Source organism: Rhinolophus sinicus, chromosome 8 (assembly GCF_057876585.1).
Source record: "Rhinolophus sinicus isolate RSI-liver-muscle chromosome 8, RSI-T2T, whole genome shotgun sequence".
NCBI lineage: Eukaryota > Metazoa > Chordata > Mammalia > Chiroptera > Rhinolophidae > Rhinolophus > Rhinolophus sinicus.
Genome location: NC_142508.1, coordinates 7,190,050 through 7,212,255, shown reverse-complemented (window position 1 = coordinate 7,212,255; position 22,206 = coordinate 7,190,050). Strand labels below are relative to the sequence as shown.

General features: G+C 47.6%; 1 protein-coding gene and 1 long non-coding RNA gene across 2 annotated transcripts; both read right to left on the bottom strand.

Annotated features, from left to right (window-relative positions):
• Positions 1 to 5,853: 5,853 nt before the first annotated feature.
• NOBOX (NOBOX oogenesis homeobox) lies at positions 5,854 to 10,294 on the bottom strand. The gene is made up of 8 exons (XM_074316029.2): positions 10,236 to 10,294; positions 9,409 to 10,055; positions 8,943 to 9,049; positions 8,503 to 8,615; positions 8,144 to 8,229; positions 7,685 to 7,916; positions 7,035 to 7,339; positions 5,854 to 6,359 (listed from the first exon to the last, which is right to left on the bottom strand). The coding sequence occupies exons 1-8, from the start codon at positions 10,292 to 10,294 to the stop codon at positions 6,058 to 6,060; spliced, it is 1,851 nt and encodes a 616-aa protein (XP_074172130.2). The 3' UTR covers positions 5,854 to 6,057.
• Positions 10,295 to 10,928: 634 nt separating this feature from the next.
• Positions 10,929 to 16,503, bottom strand: LOC141567568 (uncharacterized). Its single transcript, XR_012490326.2, has 3 exons — positions 14,731 to 16,503; positions 13,009 to 13,057; positions 10,929 to 12,548 (listed from the first exon to the last, which is right to left on the bottom strand). It is a non-coding gene; the product is annotated as an uncharacterized LOC141567568 (long non-coding RNA).
• Between the last annotated feature and the right edge of the window lie 5,703 nt (positions 16,504 to 22,206).

The window sequence follows — 22,206 nt, the reverse complement described above, 5'->3', positions numbered from 1 at the left end:
CTGAAGAGGCCAGTAGCACCCTTCCGCCCTTATCTCTCTCACAGACCCGACTTCTGTGTTTTTCCTCCTAGATGTATCCACCCAGAAAATCACAGGAATTGCAGCCTCAACATTCACAACGGGGTCCCCCTTTCCCCAGATTTGCTCCATTCCCATTATTTCCTTTCTCAATGAACAGCATTTCTTAGTTACCAAAGTTTTTCTCCTCTTCCCTTTCTCTTCCATTCCTTTCCACTGATAATAGCCTATCCTATTGCACTGATTCTGATTCCTGTATGTTCCGCAAACCCCCCGCTCTCTGCTCACTGCCTTACTCTAGGCTCTCACCACCTCTCCCTCCAGCTCTGCAGCAGCCCTGTCTTCCCCTCTCAAGCCCTCTGACTTATTTTCCATTTGTCTCTTTGAAACACAATTCATAAAGTAAAACTGCCAGTGCTTCCCTAATCGCCCCGAGAATACGGCTCAAAGATCTCAGCACTGCATTTGAGGCCTTTCCCACTCTCCCTCACCAGCCTCATCTTCTCCCCCAGTCCCCCCTCCCCACGCCCGCCATTTTCTGCACACAGACCCAGCCGCTCCAAAGTTCCTCGTCATCTTTGCAACCTCAACAGCCGTACACTCGCTGCACCTGCCTGTTATACCCTTTCCATTCTACTCTGCTTCCCCAAATTCTGTTCTTCCTTTATGAGTAAAGCCTTGGACTCGGAAGCTTTCCCAGCCCCAGCAGACGTGGCTGCCCCATCTTCTGGGCTTCCATCACATTCTTTCCTTGGGGCTGGGCTGCACAGCCTTGCTCTCCTGTAGTATAACTACAGGGTATTTCACGTCAGGCTCCCCAACAAGTCTGTCAGTTCCCTGAAAGCTGGAAAGACATTTTATTTACCTGTGTCCACCTGGTACTGTAGGTGCCTGTAAATCCCCACTGAATGCCCAAATGGATGTCTGCCTTTATTTCTCAGGATTTTGTGATGAAACTCAAATGAGGAGGTATTTTCAAAAGAACAGGATAAACTAAACTACAAATACAAGCATCCTAAATCTACCAGGCTGTCCCTCTGGACTAAAATCGCACCACTTCTGGGTGAATGAAGGAGATACTTCATTTCCAAGAAGTCAGACCTCCTCGTCATTAGTAAGGACCGTTGAAGACTTGGAGTGGAATCAACAAAAGCCAAATGGCCTTTTGCAGCCTGCTTTTCTGTGTTCCATTAACGCAAGTGATGTTAAAATAGACATTTAAAAATAAAGTCTAATGGACTGTCTCAAAATATATAAATAACTAATATTAAAAAATTAGCTACCAGACATAGAAAATATAATAGGAATCCAGCAGATTTTAGAGCATTTTCTTTAGACAAGTGTGGAGCCTGTATGGAGGGTTATAATGGCAGGAGAGTCGGGGGTGAGTACTAAATGACGTGGGTTCACGCCATGAACCCAGGACTGCAAGAAAGCAGAGCATATATATATATATATATATATATATATATATATATATATACATATATATATGGAGGATGATCTCTGCTTGAATTGAGAAGCTGTCATGGATGAAGGTGTCCTAGCAAAGCGCTAAGTTGACAGATTTAGCACACGTGAAAATATAGGACATCCAAGTATTGTAGTAAGCATACTTATACTAAAAAACTATGTGTTTATCTGACATTCAGATGTAACTGGACATCTTATATGTTATCTGACAAACCAAGCTACAACCCAAATGATTTCAATATCTCTGAATCTGATCTTACTGGCCCTGGGGTGGTTTGAAGAATTCGTCTAGGCTTTCTTAACTTGAAACAACCAGAATGGTTTAAGGCCACAGTGACGCTGGTGGTAGATTGCCATCTAGTGGACACATTGTGGTAGTGAAAGCTTAAGTTGGAGGGAGAGACAGATTTTTTTTTTTTTCCTGGAGACTGCAAGGAAGAATTCTGCGCTGGTGCATTGCAAAGCCCTGAGGTTGCACTGTTGAGAGGGTGATGACATGGAGAGGGTGTGGGTGGTTTTGGGGATGCAGGATGGGACGAATACTGCAGTAGCTTCCCTGTGACCTACGGAGGCGAGCGGCCTGACCATGGCTCTCCAGCATTCAGAGACTTTGCTCCCTCGCTCCAACTCAAACCCAAACCGAAGCTGGAGCTCAGTGTGGGAAGCACAAGATCCTTCCAACTGAGAGTGGCTCAGAGGGAAGTGGAACTACCCAACATGAAATGCTACAGAACGAGAGAAGTCACCCCAAAGGTAACAGTGCGGCTGAAAAGATGGAAAAGTTGAAAGGAGGCACACACTAAAATTCCAGGGAGAACATGTCAAAGTGTGACGCTCAGAAGAAACTCAATGCTGTAAAACATGCGAAAGACCGATACCAGCAATACCACTAGCAATGATAATAACAAAACCAAACTCGGAACAGGAGGAACAGGGGAGAGCTCAATGGACTCGTCGGGGCAGACATTATAATGTCAACATATAATACAAAGAAGTAGCACTTGATTCTTTTTTAGCCTGTCTTCTCCACAAAGGAAAATATTCTAGAAGTTAAAAGGTGTGGGGACAGAGCCAGGAGTGCAGTTTCCAGGCTCTCGGCCTCACGTGGAAAGGTGCTGGCTCAGGTAGTAAATGGCCATCAACTGTGATTGGATGGCCATCAGCTGTGGCTAGTTGGCCGTCAGCTGTAACCAGTGAGCCATTGGCCACAAATATAACTGCCGTGGCTAAGCTAGCAGCAAATAGGGGCTAGCAAGAAGATGGTGGCTGGGCTAGCAAGCGCGGATTGCAGAGAGGCGGATGCCGCTGGCAAGAATGGAGTGATATGACTCCCCTACCTATGGCTCCGTGGGTGTTCCTTTTTGGCCTCACCATATCCTGCGTTCTTGTGTGGGGAGCGGGAACAGAGACCCCGCTGGACGCCCCCCACGACAAAAGGGTTGGACAGAAAATATAAGATGGTCTTAAACGCAAACAGGAGTCGTATTGCTGACTTAAATAATTCTATATTTTTTCTAGAGCAGAACAGGAGAGGATCTCTATGATTTAATAGTTATCCTTAGTATCCAATAGATGATTTGTATAAACTAAAGGAGAAGCAATTTAATGTAAAAGTCTCATAAATTTCTAGAAAAGATTATTGAAAGGTGATTTGTGAATATTTAGATAAAAAATAATCATAAAAGACAATAAGTGTTCCCGAAGAATAAGCCATGCCAAGCTTAATCTCATTTATTATATTGTTAGGTTTATAAAAATTAGAGTGCTATAGAGAGAATATATTTTGATTTTAGTGAGTCACACAGCACAATTTTTCTCCCCCGAAATCTGTTTCTGAAATCCTAGAGCTGGCCCTGGATAATACAGTGAAGGAGGCTACTTAGTTAAACTCTCTACTTAAAAAAATGTTTTAAGGAGGGATGTCAACATAGTCTTATACTTACTTATAAGCGGTTTACTAATTTTCAATGACTTGATTATAAAATGTACAAAACATACTAATCAAATTAGCAAAGAGAAAAAAACTTGCAAAAATGGCTAATGTTATATAAGGACTCCAAACCATCTTAGAAAGTTCAATAATGGGTTAAACTTAACTAAATGAAACTGAATAAGCAATATAAATGTTTCTATATTTAGATTCAAAATGTCAATTCTCCAAATACAAAATGAGAGAGCATGGCTTTAAAACAGCTTCTATTAAAATAACCTCAGGGTCATAGTTGACAATAAGTTTGTTTTGGACAAAGAATAATATGAAATGGCTGCCAAAGAAAGAAAAAAGCCAATGTCTCTCCCCACATGAATAGAAGAGCATGTCCCATTTGATGGAGGTGACAATCACACCACCGTACAATGCCACTGACCAGACAGCAAAGTAAGGTTCAGCTCTGGCACCACTCCTACCAGGAACGTCCATAAACTCATATGCATTTGGAAAGAGGCACTAGGATGGTAAAGAGCCTGGGGACCACCCCACATGAGGGCAAGGCTTTGAGGAATGACATGGGGTCCTCTGACTGTGTGATATTAGATTTAATCTTCATAGCACATAGAAAGCAAAGCTCAAGTCAATTGAACAATATTGACTTTCTCCTAGTAGCAAGAAGAAGTTTCTAATCAGCAAAGCTTTCAAAACTTCTGTAGGCCCTAGTGAAGGGAATTAGCTGCCCCCTCCTCTGCAGCCCCCCACTGGAAAACCAAGACTGAATAACCCCCATCTGTGGTGGTACAGAGGAGATTCTGCGTTTGTCAGGTTGGATTTGTCAGCCTGTAAGGTTTCTTCCACTTCGAGGATTCTCTGCTTCTAAGAAGTTTTCACCATTTTCTCTTTGTTGGGTCCATCATTCATTCTTAATTAACTCATTTTGTTTTTAGTTGACTACTGGCTTGTCTAACACTTTGGATCTAAGTGTTGCATGTAAGCATAGATCTTAAAGGCGATCACCCTTCGATTCTTGGCTTTAGATGTGTATTCTGTTGCATTTGCTCCTTAGCAGGGTGCAAGAGGCTGAACAGTTAGGATTGGTGGAGAAAACATCCAGCCTCCCCACAGGGCTTTGAAGCAACAGAGTGTTGTGGTAACTAATGGAAGGAGAGGGAACTAGCATGTAACTGAACAGCTGTCATCTTCTGTCTTTTCCCCTTGTCTGTTTTTCGGCTGCTTATTTCATGGGCCTCATGAAACAGTGTGAAAACAAAAGAGCTATGTGAAGTGTATACGTTAAAAGACCCAGTTATGTGTCGTAGTACAAGACATTTGCTATTTCAATGTATACATGCCAATCTCTAAATTCAGGTCGTGGAAGCCTATTATAGTCCTTGAGTGTCAATAAGAGCTGGTGACTAGAATAGCAGAGGACAGCGAAGAAAAGCTGTGGGTCCGTAAACCCTACACAAGCACACGGACGTGTGTGTTTATGTAACGAAGAAGTTTCTTCTCCGTTTCCAAATATTTTTACTTTTCATTTCTTATGAGCCATGACCTTAGGACTATTATGATACCTCTACATTAATAATTGATTAGAATACAAGATTTTGAAAACAATATCGTGTATTTTCCAATCCTCATAGCAGTTGGAGGTCCGAGTGGCACCTTCCCCCCCAATGCACAGTGAAGTGGTTTGATCAACAGCCCGCAGATCGGAGCTCTATGGACACTATAGGAGTATCCAGTGTTCAGATGTGGGGTGCTAACTATACCGGGGGTAGAAACAAAGGTATACACATGACTTGTATTAATGTTTTGTTATCGGTGTATATTATTACAATTCTAATAGTTTTTTCCTTTCTGAAAATGTGTATACATTTTTTTGGCACCCTCTGTATGTGCGTGTGTACACACACACCCACACACATACAAGCATCTTCTTCTTGGTCTTCCCACTGCTCAGTCCTATCTCCCCTCTACCTCCCCCCCCCCCCCCAAAAGCTTTAGAAAATAAGTCATGGTTCTCAATCCTAGAGACGTAACCTAAAATATCCTCGGGCCTCCCTTGTAATCTTACGCCTGCAGGGCCCAGATTCCAGAGGGACTCAGGCTCCGCTTTGCCCCGGGACTAGAACGTGGTTTCCTGGCAGGTCTGAAGACAAGGCCCCAAATGCCTGCTCTCTCCCCCAGCAGGACAGACAGGCCAGGAAGGACGTGAGGCGCCATGCGATCAGGCCCCGGGGAGACCTCACCAGCCACTGTCAGCTGAGTGGAGGAAGGCAGTGGGGGGACACATAATTACAGAGAGGAACCCAAGAGCAGACTCATTTACTGCTTACAATGAACATTCTGGCTCATTTGTCCAGCAAGGAAAGGAAACAACATAAACTGATACAATGTTCAGAAGTAACACAGGCCATCTCTTTCCCAGGACCGCCATGGAGAGGTGTGGCGAGACGGGTGAGGCCAGCCGTCTTCCTTCTCACCTCAGTGTCCAGCAGAGGAACCCACACAGGGGCCATGTCTGATGCCACCCCAGAGAGTCCACAGTCTTTCCTAACGCTTCAACCGCCCTCTCCTTGGTTGTACCCAGCCTGCTCCCACCCAGCTGTCTCTTTTCACTCCATAGCTTCGGACTAGGGGCCATGGCTGTTCTTGACTTCCTCTCGGACCTCCTCAGGTGCTGAGGGCTGCTCCACAGAGGTGGTCGGCTGCTCGTCTTGGGCCTGGCTGGGTAAGGGCCCCGTTCCTGGTCCGGCCCCTTCAGGCAGCTGGATGGGCCCTGGAGAAGGCTGCCTGCTCATGGCCTGAGCATAGGGAGCCGGAAACAGGTCGGGGAAGTAAGCATCCCCTCCTGGGGGGTGCCCCAGAGCTTGTGGACAGAAGGGACCGGGGAAAGGCAGGTCTGGCAAGCAGGGGTCATTCCAGGGGACGGTACCTGTGGGGTCGAAGAGTACAGGAAAGATTAGAAGGACAGTTCAGCATACTCTGCGACAGTCTGCCTCCACAGAAACACAGGTTAGGACCCCCAGCAAGTCTGGGTGAGATACTAGTGCCAGGTGCGCCCCTCAGGACCAGGCGTGCTCCTGACTCGAGGTCCACAAAGCAGACCATGGGTCAGGTCATGTGTCTCCCTCACACAGGCAGCAGGGAGAGTGGGAACCAACTGCACACGCCTCTCTTCCCTTCTACTAGAATTTGTCATAATGATAGTGGCTTCCAGGTTTTCAGAGGTCCCAGTGGACCTCAGAATACTAATGGCAGCCACCGTCCACTCTGTGCCAAAGTTCACTCACATTGTTTCTAATCTTCACCAAGTGCCTCTATGATATGGGAATAGTCCCATTTCAAAGTCCAGGAAACTGAGGCTCAGGAGAACTGGAGACTGCTGAACTGAACTTCCACCTTCGGTTTTCCTGACTACAGAGCTCTCTTGCTGGTTCCCACTCTGCTCTCCAAGAAACTCAAGGAAGAAGAACTTCAAGAAGACCACCAGCGGCCCGGAGAAAGGACTCCCTCACACCACGCCCCACCGCCCTCCAGCTAACAACACTCTCAGTCCCTTCTCGCCTTCCTCAATCAAAGGGCACTTTCTCTTTCAGCCCCAACTCACCCATATTCCCAACAGGTGGCTGGAGCAGGATCTGCCCTGATGGAGGGCCTGGGAAGTAGCCCTGTGACGTACCCCCATTGGGGCCATAAGACAGTGGAAAAAGAGAGTCCTCTGGCAGTGGAGGTGTCAGTGAACTGGGCATGGGGAAGGAGAAGGGGTGCAGATAGGAAAACTGGGGCTGAGGATGTTGGAAAAGCTGGCTCTGTGGAGCCTGGGAGAACTGGAATAGTCCTGGCTGGTTGCCCGCTTGGTATTCCTGGGGTTCCAGGTCTTCCAAGTATGCACAGGTGGGGGGCGGTGTGACACTGCAGGGGACCAAGGAGTACCCTGTGAGGCTCGGGGTGGCCCCCTCCGTCCCCCCACACAGTAGGTGCGTGCCTTCCCCTCACCACCTCTGCCCACCTCCACGACCCCCGACTTGTCACCCCTTTTCTTCCTTTCCTGGCTCCTAGCTTCTCACTCCTGCTCCTGCTCGATTGCTGTGATATCCTAGATGCTTCCCACCCCAAATCCAATTACCCTTTTCACCCTCATCACATTTACTACCTCTTGTCCTCTCAGCTGACCCCTTTCCCTCCCAAGCTCTTTCTGTGTCTGTCCCTAAACCCCTGCCAAGATCACTCAAGGGACCGCCCCATTAGGGTCCATACCTTGTCCCCCAGGAGGCACAGGGGCCATCCTTGTGGCTGCTGTCACTGCCAAGACTGTCCAGCAGCAGAGGCATCAGTTGTGGGGGGTGGACGGGGCCAAGGGGAAAAGGAGGGTTGGCTCTTCGAACAGGTGGGGGGCTGAAGAGTGGTGGGGTCACTGCCACCCTCTGAGCACCCCCACTCTGTTGGGGTGGGGCCAGAGTCTGGTCAGATGTCAGCAGCATGGGGGGCTCTAAGAACGGAAGTCAAAGAGGGGTTGTAACAGTAAGAAAACGGGGAGGCAAATTTGGGATTTGATGGTAGACGTGTGTGGTGCCCAGGTCCCCTGACTAGTCCCCAGTGTAACCAAGCAGTGGAGAGATTTGGGCCACACCCACGCCCACCAAGAAAGACCTTCTGTCTCATTGTCTTCCTAGCTGCCATTTACCCCAGATAACGCTCAGAAGGTGGTCAGCTCACCTGGAAGAGTGTCCAGATGGGGCTCCTGAGGGAGAGTGCCAGGCTCTGGGTCCATGGGCAGAGTAGGTGGCAGCTCAGCCACAGAGCTGCAGGCAGACAGAAGGAAGACTGTAGTCCAAGTGGTCCTTGGATTTGCACTGGGGCCTCAGGGCTGGGGAAGGGGCACCAGTGCCCCCAACTCTGCTTCCCTCCAAGGCACTGGCAACTTCCCCACCCCATCCGTCAAGATCCCTTTGAATGTGAGCCAGCAACTTCAGCCTCGTGCCCAGCCTTCCAGCTCTGTCTCCTACAGCCCAGGAGCCCAGCTTAGACCCCACTTCCTACCCCAGGGATGATCCAGCCAGAGGAGAAATTCTTACCTGCACTGGCTGCTGGCAGGGGTAGGGGCAGGGCCTGCAGGATGGTCCTTACTCTCCTTCTCATTCAGTTTCTCCACTTTGCGCCACTTAGCCCGGCGATTCTGGAACCACACCTGTAGGGAGAGACACTTGAAGAGCTTGAGAAATGGGGTAGAGACTTGGGTCTCCTGACTGTCACATGATGAGCTACATGACTCTGGAGGTCACTTCACCACTTGGCTTCAAACACCTTTCTGGCAGATTGGTTTTATCTAATAGCCTCTGAGGTACTTTCTTCTTCGAAGGTTCTATGCTGTAGCTGTATGGAAATGGCAGGAACACAGCCCAGTGAGGTCTGACTTGAGCCCCGGCCCCAGGAGGCACTGAGCACTTGCCTGGCCCCTCCGAGTTCCAACTGGTGGTTTCTCCTCCACCCCCTCCCGTCGGCCAGCCCCCTTTACCATGATGCGCTGGGGGGTGACCCCCACGGTCTGGGCAATCTCCCGGCGCTTATCACTGTCAGGGTAGTGGTCTTCTTGGAATATCCTTTCCAGCTCCTCCAGCTGGTCTGGAAGAAGAAGAAACGCATATGAGGACAAACACTCGTGATGAGGCAGGAGAGGAGAAACACAGATGCCTTCCAGAGGGGGCCACTGTCCCCAGCCCAAGGGCCTCCCCAGAGGCTTGCGACTCAGTTTCCCACTGGGCCAGAGCCTGCTCTCTCTTGGGCTTTGTGAGTGGGAACTGTGTGGTGTCTTCTAACCTGCCCCCAACCTTCCTCTCTGAGGGTCAGAGGTCGAGAGGATCCAGGCCAGGTGACAGAAAGCAAGCACACTCCCGCCTCTGGGGCCACGGTCTCTGTTGAGCTCACCTTTCCCAGACATGACACCAGGTCTCTTAGGTTTCCTCTCACCTTCAGTGAATTACCTGAGCGGTATAGGGTTCGAGTCTTTTTCCGAGCTTGGCAGGTTGCTTCCGGGGGCCTCTTCTGGTCTGTGTTTTGGCTGTTCTGGGCCGCTGTGCTGAGGAGGTTGGCCAGGTGGCAGGGCCCCTGGCTTGACCCACAAGGCACTGGGTTGTGTGTGGCATGGGGTAAGTTGGTGACATTGGGAGACGGTGTTGAGGCTGGACCCATGGCAATAGGCTTTTTCTGCTTCCCAGAGCCCGGAGAGTAGGGTCTCTTCCCTGGCTTGGCCTCTCTCCCCGGAAAGGAACAACCCTCCCCCTGAAGCTGCAGTCTAGGCAGGACCAGAGTTCTATCTTTGTGGAGAGCCCCTGAGCCGAGGGGCTGGCACGCTCTCCCCGCATCAAACCCAGTTAGTTCTGCAGGGGCCTCTGATGGTTTCTTCTCCCCAGAGACAGCACAAGAGGGGGGCAGGTCCTTACTCGGGGCATCCTGAGGGTGGGGGGCTGACCTCTGCAGCCGTTCTTCCTTCAGCCCGGCCGCCAGGGGCTTGCCTCCACCTTCCTGGCCTGTGGAGAGCCAGTACCTTAGCCCCAGGGAGCTAGAAGAGTCTGGACGAAGAGGATGTGCTGTTTCCTGCTGTATAACTGGTTTCTTGTTGGATCCTAAACTTTAGTTTGTCCACATAGCGCATGGGATAACTCCAGCTGTACCTCCCTGACTTGACTACTGTGAGAATCGCATTAGGTAACCCAACTGCTTTTGAAAAATGTAAGCCCATTTATTGCCACTCGAAGGGGGGCTTAGCACACACACACATCTAGGAGAGCAAACCTAATGGGGGACGCACTTCCTGGGGGTTCCCTGTCCTTTTCCAGACACCTGGAAGGTGAGTTTGAGGGACAGCATCTGTTCAGGCGTTTCTAAGGGACAGAGGGGTTGGGCAGGCTGGGAAGAGGGAGATTGAGATTCTGCTGCTTCTACGACTGGACCTTGTTCCTGCCCCAGATGCAGACATTATCGGTTACAGTAGAGGCAAGGGAAGCCTCTGGAAGCCGAGGCCAGAACGTCAAGGAGCTAACAGGTACCACCATCCCCCCCCTTCCACAGAATTCCTGCTGTCCTTGCCAACCCTCCTCCCTTCCACAGGCAGCCCCCTGCTCCTTCTCTGGAAAGCAGACGCTCAGGGAGGGGCCTGGGGTCCAGGCCACCTCCCTCATACAGGGAAGTAGGGGTGACTCAGCTGGCCCTGAGAGCTCGTATCACTCACCCTCCACGCTTGTCTGTGTGTCTTTGAGCTACGACTGATTCATCAAGTGCTCACCACGTTCCAGGCCTGTGCTAACCCTTGGAAGAGTGGGACAGTATGCATTTAATCCCTGGGGGGCGGCACTGTTCACATCATGCTAACCGATGCAGAAACGCGGAGTAGGAAGGTGAGTAACTTGCCCAAGATTACACAGCACAGTATGTGATCCCTACGCAGAATCCTGTCCAGGCCACCTCACTCCCCTGTCACCTCCGATTTACTCAGAACCCCCAGAACCCTCCCTCAAGGAGCTGCTTCACCGTTTCCCAATAAGTTGGAATATTTTAAAATGGATGCTAACTAGTGACTAAGGGCTACTGTTATTTTAATGACAATTGCATGAGACCGTCTTCAGGAATAACTTTCTCACGTGTACAGTAAGATGGGCTGTCACGGGCTAGGGTGCTTTGCCACATCGTTTCCGGGGTACACAGGGGACTGGACCAGCAGGAGGGGCCTGGCGCTGGTGGAAGGTGAGCAGGCCCTACTGGGGTGACGCGGCGAGGCTGGATGGCAGCACGGGGAAGGAGGGGCGGACTGGTTCTATGGTATTTTAGGAAAACTGGGTAGCAAACCTGGTACATGTAGGTGCCCAATAAGTGAACATATCAGAGCGATATGCCCTCATAAAAAAGGTGGCAGATGTTGGAACCTAGAAGAGTCCTGGGATTCCAGGCCCTGCGTTTTCTCCGCGTGTAGACATGGGGACCCGTGGCGGAGGGCGCCGCACGGCGGGCCGCCCTCACACCCCAGCCCAGCCCGTCCACCTAGCCAAGCTCTAGGGTCGGCTAAGACAGGTGGTGCGGCCAGAGCCCCCCCGCTGGGGCCGCGCTCCCCCCAGCCCACCCCCATGCGTTCCGGGCTCACCCCGCGGTTCCTGGCAGGTCTCCCGGGTGGGTTCCATGGCCTGGACTCCGCGGCGAGGCTGGCCGGCTGCACAGGTGCCGCCTAATGAAGCCTCGCGGGGCGAGCAGGTGTGCGGAGCCGCACGGGCCTCGGGGAACCAGAGTCTGTGCCCCTCACCCTGCCGCCAGGCGAGTCCGACCTGGGATCCTGGGGCGTGGGGCAGCTGCAGGGCTGCGAAGGCCCGGGGGCAACGCCAGGCCTCTCCCGCCCCCTGCCCCCGCCCAGCAGCCCAGGTGCGGGGCTGCTCGTGCGCGCCGCCCCTCCCCTCGTGGGTTTAAAGCTCCACGCGCGCGGAGGCACAGGCTTCAGTGCGCACGGGCAACGGCGGGTTGCTGGTGGTGGTGAGGCTGCCCTCGGAAGGCTGAGGACCATCGTGGGCCGCCGATACCTTGGGCCGGACTTGGTAATGGACTGTGGCTGAGGCTTGGACACAGCCCTTCCGCGTGAACTGTGGATGGCGACTTCAGGAGCCACCTTAGCCAGGGAGCCCCAAACCCTGGGTTGTCTGTCTCCCAGCTGCTCACTGCGGTTACTCCAAGCCTCAGGATTAAGGAGCCCCCAAGACCCAGTATTGATTTGAAGGTCGTTGGAGCACAGAGCTGACCCCCGGTGAGGAAGGGCAAGCTGGGAGAACCCACGCTGCAAGGTAAGCTCGATGCGGCGCACACGTCTTGGGTGGGGCACGACTGCACACGCTCAGGACACCACAGGTGAACTGGAAGAAGACGGTCGGTGGCCAGCTTCGTCGTCATGTTTCCACCCACTTGATATCACAGTTTTATTCTCAAAGTGAAGGGGAGTCGCATACGGGTGATGTTTATGAGTCCTCATTCATGCAACGTTTCTTGCCTTTATTAAAACAATTTCGGGTTTAACATTCCAGTTGCTTCTTCCTTACAGCTGCTCTTGAGTGGGAGAGGCTGGCCAGATTGAAACAGGTGCTTGGAGCTGAGGAGAGAGGGGAGGGCCGGAGCAGAAACCAGGTGTTTTGCTTTTAGGATTTCAAAGACGGGACACGGGGTGCTTTCACGCTATATTCACCTGTGGGTACATTTTCCTGTGCCTTAAACTTCTTTGAGGGATTTGGCTTGCAAGTATGGAATTCGGAGAGTTGTGAGAGCGTTAGTTCTTAAACATAAAAAATATAAATGGATTAACTTTGTGATAATGTAATAAAAAAACCTCAGGCATCTGGTGTTTCATTCCGACCTCTATAATATAATCTGGTAAACGAGGGATTTAGAAATAGGGCTCCGTGTCTCAGCTAGAAATAAAGTGTTCTGGGCCATATGAGCAAGGGTGGCGGCAGTGAAGATGCTTTCTGTGAAAAATCAGGAGCGTTAGGTGGTGACATGGTTGTAAATGGAACACAGTAATGTGCTTGATTAAACATTTATAGGACACCTACCGTATGCCAGGCGCTGTGCACAAGTCACTTCCTGGCCTGCAGAAGCTCACTGGTGGAGAGATGAGAACAGTTAGAAGCTGAGTTAGAAGTATGTGTCAGTAATATGGAGTACAAATGAGCAGCAGCCTCTCGTGGACTAGGATTGGGGGGCAAAGGGGAGCAGGAATCCTTCTTGGAGAGGGGGACACATGAGTATGAGCTGAAAGGGCAGAAAGAGAGGCAGGTTACATGCAAAGCTTATTAAGTCACAGCCCTGCTTAAAACCCTACACTGACCCCTGCCTGCCCTTGAGATAAAGACCAAGGTCCCCTAAGGAGATAGGAGCCTTCCCAGGTCTGGTCTTCTCAGAAGCCTCAGCACCTGCTCCCCACGCCCACGTATTCCAGTTTTATTGTCTCGTTTGACCTAGCGTTTCTCAGAGAGTGTTCCTAAGACCCCCCTGGATCAGCATGTCTTAGGGAATTTGTCAAGACTGTGGCTACCAGGCCCTCATCTCCAGAAATTTTAATTGGTAGGTTCAGAAAGAGAAATAGCCGCTGTAACAAGCCCCTCAGGTGATTTTTATTCACGATTGAGTTTGAGGCAGTCCTAGACCTTTCAGAAACAAAGTCAATTAAAACCATCCTGGGGATGGGTGAGGGGGAAGTGGATAGTGGGGACCTGTGTAGGGGAAGAAAGTGACTTTTCTTTACTGAGGTGTCTGCTACAGTGAGAAGTGGGCACAATTAATTTTACATAGATTATCCTATCGCATTCAATTAAGAATAAATCATTCTTTTCTGCCATCAGTTATGTTGTATTTCCTCTCACCCTCTGGTTGCCCTCTGCCTGGGGAAGGTCAGAAAAGCAGACTCAAATCACCTGTAGACTGGACACCACCTATACACCAAACATTGAGAAATACAGGGTCTAATTGGCTAAAAGGTTTTGCTCTGGGGCTGGGAATTGAAGACGTTGGTGTTTTCTAAACTCATAAATAATTGAATTGGTTGGGCTTGGGCTGTGACATCATAAAAATTCAAGTTGTCTCTCTTTTGATATTCTGGGTTGGCTGGGTTGTGTGATGTTTTTACAAATGATATAGTTTTGTTTGTTTATTTACGTGAAAATTTGATTTATTGGCTCCAAGTGAGTTTGGCCTACGTAGGTTCGGGAGAATGTCTTGATGTGTTTTGCTGGGAAGGGGTTGTATTCACTATATATGTTGTTAAAAGTCATCTTTCAGGGTCACCTCCAAGGGAAGGAGATAGGGAAGGGAGAGTGATGTTTATGGGATGACAAAAGGTGTTGCTTGGGGGAACTTCAAAGTTTTGTTTAATTGCATTTCATTTTCAGGATGTGCCGGCAAGCTCATATGCTCAAGCTTGTTTAGAGGGAAGGGTTTTTTCATTTTTGTTTTTTGGTCTCTTAGATTTCAGAGCCACACTGTAAGCCACCAGTACCACCCTCTTAGCCAGAGCCACTTATGCCAACATCTTTTTCTTCTCGTGGATAAGAGAGTAACAGAACAAAAGCAACCTGTTTGATGATAGTACAGAATAATAACCTCAATCGTCGGGTCCAGTCTACATAGAGTTGACCATATAATTAGGTTAAGGAAGTGAAATAAGCATTCTTGGTCCTTCCTCCCTCTCTTTCTAGAATGAGAACAATAACCAGAAGAAGGCAGCTGGTTGAGAACATTTCAAAGCAGAAATACAAGGTAATTTGTTCCTGACCTACCTGCCACACCCAGGTGTAGGTGGCAACAGGTCATTGGAGCTACTTGGGACTGGAGAGGCAAGAATCCAGTTGTGAAAGTCAGGTAGACATCTGAACAGGCCCTGGGTAGGAAAATGATTGTCACAACAAACGCAGGAGGTAAGGGCCCCAGGGGACAGCCAGGAGAAGCACCTCCGAGGCCGGGAGGGCATGGGGGAGCCACAGCCAGTCACCTGCTCAGGGACCAGCGTGTCCTGAGCCTGAAGTAGCAAAGGGCCAGATGATCAGATTTACGACGACAAAGCTGATCTTACCAGTGACAGGAGAGACGCTGGGAGCTGCCAAAGTCTGCCCAGCGGCTTCCTTTGGAAATTCTAGAAGAGGATGGTTTGAGGTTGCTGCTGAAGGGCGTTGGACCACCTGGCTAAAGTGGAAACGGCTGTGGCAGGGAGAGCCCAGGTTGGGGCACAAATTAGTCTAACAACTGCTTATCCCATGCCCCCAAACACTCACGATTTCAGGCTTCTAACAAGAACAGTGACCACATTTAAGACCTGGTTGCTGCTACTAATGGTCTTCATCGGACTGTAGGAGTTAATAGTCACCTTTGCTTGTGTTTTCTGACTTAGAGAGTGCATTCCCAGCCATTCTCACCCCTCCTGTTGCACCTGTGTTTGGGAGGCAGTCTTTCCTCTTTCTGCTCCCTTCTAATCTTCTCCAGGCTTACAAAGCTGTAGTGCAAAGGATAGCATAGCACTCAGCACCCCCTCAACACCTGGCCCCCACCTCCCTGGCACTTCATCTGTGGCGATTTCCCCTCCTCATCCTTCTAGTCACGTGACAGCCCTTAGTTCTAACATTTCAGGTTGAGCCCAGGCTCCCAGAAGGGCCCTTGTCTGGCCATGCCTCAGGGCCTCCAGTCCTGCTGTTGGATCTGCAGGAAACGTCTTCGCCTCCCTTCCCTTTTATTTCTCTCACAGTCTTCCTCCTCCTTCAAAGCCCAGCCCGAAAACTCCCTTTCCTGTGAAGCCTATCTCAGCTTTCCACAGCCCTGAGTGGACGGCTCCCGCCCATTGTGCTGTGTTGACACTGACTTTACCTCACCTGACACTGGCTGACCTACTCAATTCTGTGTGTGTGTGCTCCACTGGGGCGTTGAGCTCTTAGGTGTTAACACACAGGTATTCAGACCCGGCCTTTTCTATTTGCCTTACAAATATCAACTCCTCGAATCCTCAGGACGGCCCCACGAGGTTCTCTTATCATCCCAATTTTACTGAAGAAGGAACTGGGCTGTAGAGAGCTTCAGTACTTTGTCAAAGGTCACCGAGCTGTAAGTGGCACACCCAGGATTTGCCCCCAGCTAGTCTGGTTCCCGCCCATTCTGCTAACCATGAGGCAATGCTGTTTATTTGATTTACATTTGTGCCAACATCCTCCTGGGCGTGGCATCGTGATTTGCACATGGGGGATCATTCATTGTTCACGGACCAAAAGTTGATCACGGTTGCTGGGAATTAGGGAGCAGGGGAGGGTGGGGGAGGTGGCTATGGCTGTACCAGGGAGCAACAGTGATGGAACTTTCTGAAGCTGGACTGTGGTGGCGGTCACACAAGTCGACACACAACGTAGAGCTAAACACACACACACGCACAAGTGAGTGTGTGTAACACTGGTGAAATCTGAGCAAGGTCTGTGGATTGTACCAATGTCGGTTTCCGAGTGTGATGTTGTCCGGTAGTCATACAAGATGGGACCACTGGAGGGGAGGGGGAATGGGTGGAGGATAGTAGGACCGCTCTGTGTCATTTCTTACAACTGCACATGAGTTTACGAGTATCTTAAAATAAAAAGTTAAAAAAAAAAATGTTGGTCCCAGTGCTCTGGCCATAAGCTCAGGTCTCCCAGACTTGGCTAAATTTAATTCATGGAAATAATATTTTGTGTATAGTGGCACTACTAACCTTTTGTAGACAGTAATTTAACATTTAGACTTAAATTATATCTATTTCTTGAACAGGGCCATAGATAAACGAGCAGAGGGATTTATATCTGATTTGTTTTCAAAGTAAAACAATAGCTCTGTCTCTTATAATAGGCATGCAAATTTATTAGGAAAACACTGGTAAATACAGAATGATTAGAAAAGGAAAAAACAATTTCCCATCGAACAGCAGTATCAGGTATTAACCGTTTGATGCATTCACTCCAGTATTTTTGCCTTTCTTGTGTTTTGTACCTGTTCTACATAATTATTCTACATATGTAATTTTGAGTATTTCTCCCCTCATATGTACTGTAAAAAGCATGGTTCTATATTATTTCAGTCTTCAGAACTTATCGAGTGGTGGTACCATAATTTAACAATTTCCCACCTGTTGGAAAAAATACTTTAAAGGTCTACATTTTTCAGACTTAATCATATTTGAAATGGAGCTTCTCTTTTATTTCTCTTAGACTTTTTTTTTTTTTTTTTTAAATCTCTTCCCGTTGGTGATTGACCTGGTCTATGTTTTTTAACAGTCTCAAATCTGTGAGGAGCCATGACGTTGTTCATTGCACAGAAATAGGCAGGCAGCCTGGCACCTGTCGAGCAAAAGTGCTTCATGAAGAAGGAGTCTGGCCGACTGTTTTGCGGTTGGGGTTGGGGACAGTGGCGTCCGGGACGAAGTGCTCCGCCGAGAAACTTCACTTTGGGAGCAGAGCTCTGTCTTCTCACCAGAATGTGGGCTCATTGCTCTGCTGGAGCTTCCAAGACATGGGCACATTTCGTCCTGGGCTTTGAAGCCTGCCTTGTCCCTTGCGACCCAGATACCCTTCAGGTCTGTGAATAGTGTCATGGTTGGGATCACGTCACGTCAGCAGGCTCCTCTGTCCTTTTGGGGCTGCAGACTTCTTGGTCCATTACAGTTAGGGTGACCGCTTTAGGTGTTAGGAGTAGAAGATGACCCGCGCTTGTCTATAATGTCTCCTTTGGCTCGATATCAGTGGAGGGCAAGCTCATTCATTTGTGGACTAGGAGCTGGCAGCGACTTCCTCTACATGGAGGAGGGAATGGTGAAATACTAGGCTTGCGTTCAGTGAGGCAGAGCGATGAAGTGATAGAAGACTAGACGGATTACCCGACAAACAATTAGGCCTGCAAAACCTGTCATTCAGTTTGTCGGAAAGACAGGACAGCCAGAGAACCGGCTAGGCTGCTAGGCCCCGCCTTCGTTTGCGAAAGGCTGCTGATGGTCTCTTATCTTACCGGCTGGGCTGCTGCATGGGGTATTACATTGGTGCAGGGAGTGTGGCTTTGTCTTGGCCCCCTGGAGCTGTCACGCTGTCATCCAGAGCCATCCCGAGGGGAGGGAGAAGGGTAGCAGAGAGGAGGAGAGCCATATTTGAAAGTAGAGACGTGCTGGCTGGTTATCAGACACGTCTTCAGGCGGGAGATGTACTTTCTGATATGATATGGCTCCAAGGCTCAATTTTTCGGCTTCTCTGTTGACTTGGGCTCATGAGCAAGGGCAGGCCCAATGCCTGTGCAGTGGGACTGATTCCCACCCCTAACCGTGCCACCCCTCCTGTCCTCCCTGGTTTGTGTCACCCACCCAGTGGAAATCACCCTTGAGGTCTCTGTCCCCGTCACGGCTTACATGGAAACCGACAAAACATTCCTGCCAATTCAGAATACATCTCGAATCCTTTCACAGCTTCCTAACCTCATCTCCCTGTTTCCACTCCTGTGACACTGTGGTCCTTTCTCCTCGGACTTGCGAGAGAGGTGGTCTTAATGTGTAAATGAAGTTGCCTATGGCGCTCCTCTATGTAGATGCTTTAATGACGTTCCATGGTACTGAGAGGGAAAAGAAAGCTTCTTACTCCAGCCCTGTGTGATCCAGCTCCATGTGATCACTCCAGCTTCATCTCAGGTGACTTTTCTTGTCCTTCAAGCACCTTACACATGTCAAGTTCTTCTGTCTTGGGTCTTTACGTACACTCTTCCTGTGCCCGGAAACTCTTCTCTTGGTTCTCATGGCTAGTTCATCCTCAGGTCATGGTTTAAATGTTACCTCTCAATGGTGATTCCTTTGGCCACGTTACCTACTTGCCACCTGCCTCCTAATATTTTCTCTTTGTTTGCATCACAATCCTTAACACAACATGCAATTATACTTTTGTTTACAGACGGTCTCCTCTACTATGGGTACAGAAAGCTCCATGGGTACAGAAATGATACTAGTTTGCTTCACCAATATATACCTGTGTGTACAGTACACCTGGCATAGTGGCTGGCTTATAAATGTTAATGACTTGCTGAATGAATGAACTAATAACAGGAGCCTTTTAGTTGGAAGGGAGACCGTAGGGTTATCAGATTCATGGCACAAATTGCAGTTTTTGGTAATTCCCAGTGTGACACATAACGGGTATTTGAGGACATCAAGTTGGAATGCTTCCTGAAAGCACTGGCCATTTTGAGAATGGAAGAATCCAGAAGCCAAGTATAAAATGTGGCATTTCAGTGCTTGTTGTACAGAATGCAGTGGGGCTTGGCGTGACATCATGGTATAGTCTATATGCGCCAGAGGCCAGGGTTTTTCAAAGCAGAAACAAGACCCAGAGCTGCTACAGCCTTTGAGGGCTGGTACAGTGTCAGTAATGGGCACAAACAACTATATTTAAAGGGGGTTTCTTGTGTAATATTAATAGCATATTGGTGGAGCCTGCTTTGTAAATCCAATCTGATAATCTCTGCTTTTTGTTTAGGGTATTTAGACTATTTACATGTAATGCGATTATGGATATGGTTATGTTTTAATCTCTTATGTTGCTATTTGTTTTTCATTCATCACATGTGTTCTTGGTTCCTCTTTTTATGCCTTATTTTTGAGTAATTGAATATTTTTTATGATTCAATTTTATCTAATTTGTTGGCTTATTAATGATAACATTGACTTATAACGTGCATGGACTTTTTTCAGTGGTTGCTTTAGGACTAAGAGGACACATGTTTAACTTATCACAATGTAACTTCAAGTGACATCTTACCACTGCACTAAAATATAAGAAATTAATTTTTGTCTCCCCTCCTATCCTTTGTGTTACTGTTGGCATACATTTTACTTCTACATATTTTATAAACTCCGTAATACATTATTACTTTTGCTTTCAACAATCAGTTGTCCTTTAAAAGTATTTCTTAAATAAGAAAATATAATATTTTATATTTACTTACGTATTTACCATTTTCGGTATTCATCATTCCTTTGACTAGAACAGATTTCCATCTGGTATCATTTTCCATGTTAAAGGAATTCCTTTCACATTTTTTTAAAATTAAAGTTTGTTGGGGTGACAATTGTTAGTAAAGTTACATAGATTTCAGGTGTACAATTCTGTATTACATCATCTATAAATCCCATTGTGTGTTCACCACCCAGAGTCAGTTCTCCTTCCATCACAATATATTTGATCCCCTTTACTCTCATCTACTACCCCTCTCCCCCCTTACCCTCTGGTAACCACTAAACTATTGTCTGTGTCTATGAGTTTTTGTTTCTCATTTGTTTGTTTTGTTCTTTTGTTGTTTTTGGTTCATATACCACATATCAGTGAAATCATATGGTTCTCTGCTTTTTCTGTCTGACTTATTTTGCTTAGCATTATAATCTCAAGATCCATCCATGTTGTCACAAATGTTCCTATTTCATCTTTTCTTACCGCTGAATAGTATTCCATTGTGTATATATACCACAACTTCTTTATCCATTCATCTATCGAAGGACATTTTGGTTGTTTCCACGTCTTGGCCACCGTAAACAAAGCTGCAATGAACATTGGAGGACACGTGTCTTTATGTATAAATGTTTTCATATTTTTTGGGTAGATACCCAGGAGAGGATTGCTGGGTCATATGGAAATTCTATTCGTAATTTTTTGAGGAACCTCCAGACTGCCTTCCATAGCGGCTGCACCAGTCTGCATTCCCACCAACAGTGCATAAGGGTTCCTTTTTCTCCACAGCCTCTCCAACACTTGTTTCTATTTGTCTTGTTGATGACAGCCATTCTAACTGGGGAGAGGTGATATCTCATTGTGGTTTTGATTTGCATTTCTCTGATGATTAGTGATGCTGAGCATTTTTTCATATGTCTATTTGCCATTTGTATGTCCTCTTTGAAGAAATGTCTCTTCAGGTCCTCTGCCCATTTTTCAATTGGGTTGTTTGTTTTTCTGTTGTTGAGTTGCATGAGTTCCTTGTATACTTTGGATATTAGCCCCTTATTGGAGGCGCTGTTTGCAAAAATCTTCCATTCAGTTGGTTGCCTCTTTATTTTGTCGATGGTTTCTTTTGCTGTACAGAAGCTTTTAAGTTTGATATAGTCCCATTCATTTATTTTAGCTTTTACTTCCATTGCCTTTGGAGTAAAATTCATGAAATGCTCTTTGAACTCAAGGTCCATAAGTTTAGTACCTATGTTTTCTTCTATGCAGTTTATTGTTTCAGGTCTTATACTTAAGTCTTTGATGCATTTTGAGTTAATTTTGGTACATGGTGACAGATAGCAGTCCAGTTTCATTCTTTTGCACGTGGCTATCCAATTCTCCCAGCACCATTTATTGAAGAGGCTGTCTTTCCTCCATTGTATGTTTTATGCTTCTTTGTCAAAAACTGTCTGTCCATATTTATGTGGGTTTATTTCTGGGTTCTCAATTCTATTCCATTGGTCTATGTGTCTGTTTTTCTGCCAATACCATGCTGTTTTGATTATTGTAGCCCTGTAGTACAAGCCAAAGTCAGGAAGTGTGATACCTCCAGCATTGTTCTTTTTTCTTAAGATTGCTTTGGCTATTCGGGGTCTTTTGTGGTTCCAAACAAATCTGATGATTTTTTGTTCTATTTCTTTAAAATATGCCATTGGGATTTTGATGGGGATTGCATTGAATCTGTATATTGTTTTGGGTAATATGGCCATTTTAACTATGTTGATTCTTCCAATCCATGAGCACGGAATGTCTTTCCATTTCTTTGTGTCTTCTTCAATTTCTTTTACAAATGTCTTATAGTTTTCAGCATATAGGTCTTTCACATCCTTGGTTGTTTATTCCTAGGTATTTTATTCTTTTTGCTACAATTGCAAAAGGAATTGTTTTTTAAATTTCTTTTTCTGAGATTTCATTGTTAGTATATAGGAATGCAATGGACTTTTGTACGTTGATTTTGTAGCCGGCAACTTTACTGTATTCGTTGATTGTTTCTAATAGCTTTTTGGTGGAGTCTTTAGGGTTTTCTATATATAGCATCATGTCATCTGCAAAGAGTGATAATTTAAATTCTTCATTCCCAGTTTGGATGCCTTTTATTTCTTTCTCATGCCTCATTGCTCTGGCGAGGACTTCCAACACTATGTTGAACAGCAGAGGTGATAGGGGACAGCCCTGTCGTGTTCCTGAACGTAGAGCAAAGGGCTTCAGTTTTTCACCATTAATTATGAGATTAGCAGAGGG